Source organism: Cicer arietinum, unplaced genomic scaffold (genome assembly GCF_000331145.2).
Source record: "Cicer arietinum cultivar CDC Frontier isolate Library 1 unplaced genomic scaffold, Cicar.CDCFrontier_v2.0 Ca_scaffold_5594_v2.0, whole genome shotgun sequence".
Taxonomy (NCBI): domain Eukaryota; kingdom Viridiplantae; phylum Streptophyta; class Magnoliopsida; order Fabales; family Fabaceae; genus Cicer; species Cicer arietinum.
The window spans coordinates 1-3,018 of NW_027339241.1; the positions used below are offsets into that span (position 1 = coordinate 1).

The following is a 3,018-nucleotide window of genomic DNA, read 5'->3' on the forward strand; positions in this document are numbered from 1 at the left end:
TTTGAGCTTGCAACTTGATCACTTTCCTTGGTCTTTGTCTTTATCAAAAACATGTATTTTACACAGTTAAGTCGAACAAGGGAAGTAATGGTCAATGGCCTTCCTGTAAGGGTGAAGTATTGCGATACCTGTATGCTGTATCGCCCTCCTCGTTGCTCACATTGCTCCATTTGCAACAATTGTGTTGAACGTTTTGATCATCATTGCCCTTGGGTTGGCCAATGCATTGGATTGGTACGATAGTTGACCTCCACCGGGTTCTTGATTTTATGATACCTATTTCTTCCATAATGATGTTCTTGGCACATTACATGTCTGCGCTCTCATTATTTTAATATTTGTTTATTTTTGGTTTTCTCAATGTGCAGAGGAACTACCGTTACTTCTTTATGTTTGTTTCTTCGGCGACTCTTCTATGTATCTATGTGTTTTCCATCTCAGCTTATTACATCAAGGTTCTGATGGATGATAGTCATGGGACAGTGTGGAAGGCAATGAAAGCATCCCCTGCATCTGTTATACTAATGGCATATTGTTTCATCTCTTTGTGGTTTGTTGGTGGACTAACTGGCTTTCATTTGTACCTTATTAGTACAAACCAGGTCAGTTGATTTCTTTTACATTTCTGAATCCAATATAATATTTCTCATTGTTCACTTTACTTGCAGACTACCGGGTAACTTAGCAATAAAAGACATTAGTAAATTTTTTCCCTAATGAAATTACTTTTGAAACTACTGTTGCATAAGAATCTTTTGATGGAAAGACATTAGTGAGGTGGACATGGACAAAATGAAGTACGGCCGGGAAAAAAATATTTGATGTTTTGGTGATGTGGCAAAATATTAGGCTTTACGTTGGAGATAAGAAAATTTTATAGAAAAGCAATGTTCTATGTATAAATACTTTTGTATGATAATATTTCGTTCTGTAATTTTGATTCTTAAAAGATCTTGTGTTTGGAGAATATTTTCATCATCTAGGTGATTAATTCCTTTTTTTGCAGACCACCTATGAAAACTTTCGATACAGAGCAGATAACAGGATCAATGTTTACAATCGGGGGTGTCTAAATAATTTTCTGGAAGTATTTTGTACAAAAGTGAAGCCTTCAAGGAACAATTTCCGGGATTTTGTTCAAGAGGAAGTACCGAGGCAACCTCCTCCAGTCATTATCCGGGAGCCTGAACCAGATTTGGGGGGAGATCCGCGTTCCAAGGTTGAAGATGATCTAGACATCGGTGAAGACCTATTAAAGATATCACAACGTCGGAATATTGATGAAATTGATGACGATATTCGGAGCAGAGGGAGCAATGGACCTTACAATATTACATCAGAAGGTGATTCAGTTTTAGGCTCAGATCGTCGAACTCCAACAGTTCGATCCGAAGAAAGGCACTCAAGTTGGAGAAGAAGTGGAAGTTGGGAAATTGCGGCAGACGTACTTGCCAATTCAAATGTAACTGAAACTAGAAGCTATGTTTCTTCGCGGCAATGATTTTGGTTTCTTTGATGTTTGCATAGCATATCAACTTTAGGTGATATGGGTTTTGCTTATATATCAAAAAGATGGAATAGGGAAATACTTCTTAATCTTTGTTTACTTTTATAGGAATGTGAATTGAATTGATTGAAACATTAAGTAAAAAAACACTTATTTGACCTTTTTTTGTTAATCTTGGCCCTTATGGAAAATATAGAAATGTGTTTGTTCAAGAAACAAAAGTGTACTATTGTCTTGGATTGGTTTTTCTTTTCCAATTGGTATTCAATTGTGTTTGGATTCACGTCTACTTCATATTTTTCACGTCACGAGACACTTTAAACGTGGAAATCCTTAAGCTACATTTCTTAGCAAACGCACGTTGAGGCAAAATCGGCTGAAAAGTTCTCATCATAATTAATTTTAAGCTTTGTAAAATCGGTTCCTTTGTTGAAATGTTTTTTTTTAATCCATGCTATATTGATGCAATTAGGTGAAGAGATTGTCACTAAAAAAGTGGGATTTCTATTTTGCATTTTGTATTGGTGAATTTAGTGTCTTGTTGAAGTTTACTAAAATTGATATATCGTAATGAATAGCACTACTTTATTAAAAGTATTAATACTTTACTATTTTCACATTTTAAAAAATCAACAAATGACAAAACTTGTTTTCTTAGCTTCTACAATTTGATGCTAAAATAGAAATAAGTTGATATATAAAAATAGCAAAACATTACATCAATACACCTAAACCAATCATTATAATAACACATTACTAAAATTATCTCCACTAGACAAAAATTACTATTTTTTCAATTACTATAAACAACACTATAAATGTGAAGAATCTATCAAAGGAACCTTGAATTCAACTTCTTTCTCCACAACAACAACAAAAATGAATCCATCAAAACTTTCATCCTTGTTATTAACACTTTCATTGATCATCATATTTTCTCAAACATCGAACGCCAAATTGTTTGAAGATGTTTGCAAAGCGACCGCAGAAGACAACGACCGTTGCCTTCAAATTTTGAAGTCAGAGCCTAAAATTGTCTCCGCGAATAGCGATATAGCACTATGTAAACTCATCTTACAATTTGCCCTAAAAAAGGGTGAAGAGGCTCAGAATTACCTAAAGGAAATGATGAAGACAAATCCATCACCAGCAATTAAAGAATGTGCAACTATTCATTATGATGAGGTGGTTGGATCATTCAAAAGTTCCTTAGGTGAGTTGAAAGAAGATGAATTAACAGCAAACTATGATGCCAAAGTTGCCGGTGATGGTCCTACAACATGTGAAACTGCCTTGGCTTCAGAAAATATTAATATTCCTAAAATTTCTGATCTAAATAAAGAGATATTGTTGCTTAGCAAAATTGCATTTTTAGCCACAAACAAACTTCCAAACTCATAAACTCTTTTTTGTTATATATTACTCCGTTCTATATTTTTCAAAAGAGATTGTTGAATCAATAAAAGTTAATATATTTGATCTATATATATATATATATATATATATATATA

At 33.7% G+C, this 3,018-nt stretch overlaps 2 protein-coding genes across 2 annotated transcripts; both read left to right on the plus strand.

Annotated features, from left to right (window-relative positions):
- Window positions 1-31: 31 nt before the first annotated feature.
- LOC101512079 (probable protein S-acyltransferase 9) lies at window positions 32-1,679 on the plus strand. The gene is made up of 3 exons (XM_004517139.4): window positions 32-234; window positions 369-602; window positions 1,007-1,679. Exons 1-3 carry the CDS (start codon window positions 52-54, stop codon window positions 1,499-1,501), a joined length of 912 nt encoding a protein of 303 aa, XP_004517196.1. The 5' UTR covers window positions 32-51; the 3' UTR covers window positions 1,502-1,679.
- Window positions 1,680-2,335: 656 nt separating this feature from the next.
- On the plus strand, window positions 2,336-2,982 carry LOC101512408 (uncharacterized). Its single transcript, XM_004517140.3, has one exon. The coding sequence runs from the start codon at window positions 2,387-2,389 to the stop codon at window positions 2,906-2,908; it is 522 nt and encodes a 173-aa protein (XP_004517197.1). The 5' UTR covers window positions 2,336-2,386; the 3' UTR covers window positions 2,909-2,982.
- The last annotated feature ends 36 nt before the right edge of the window (window positions 2,983-3,018 follow it).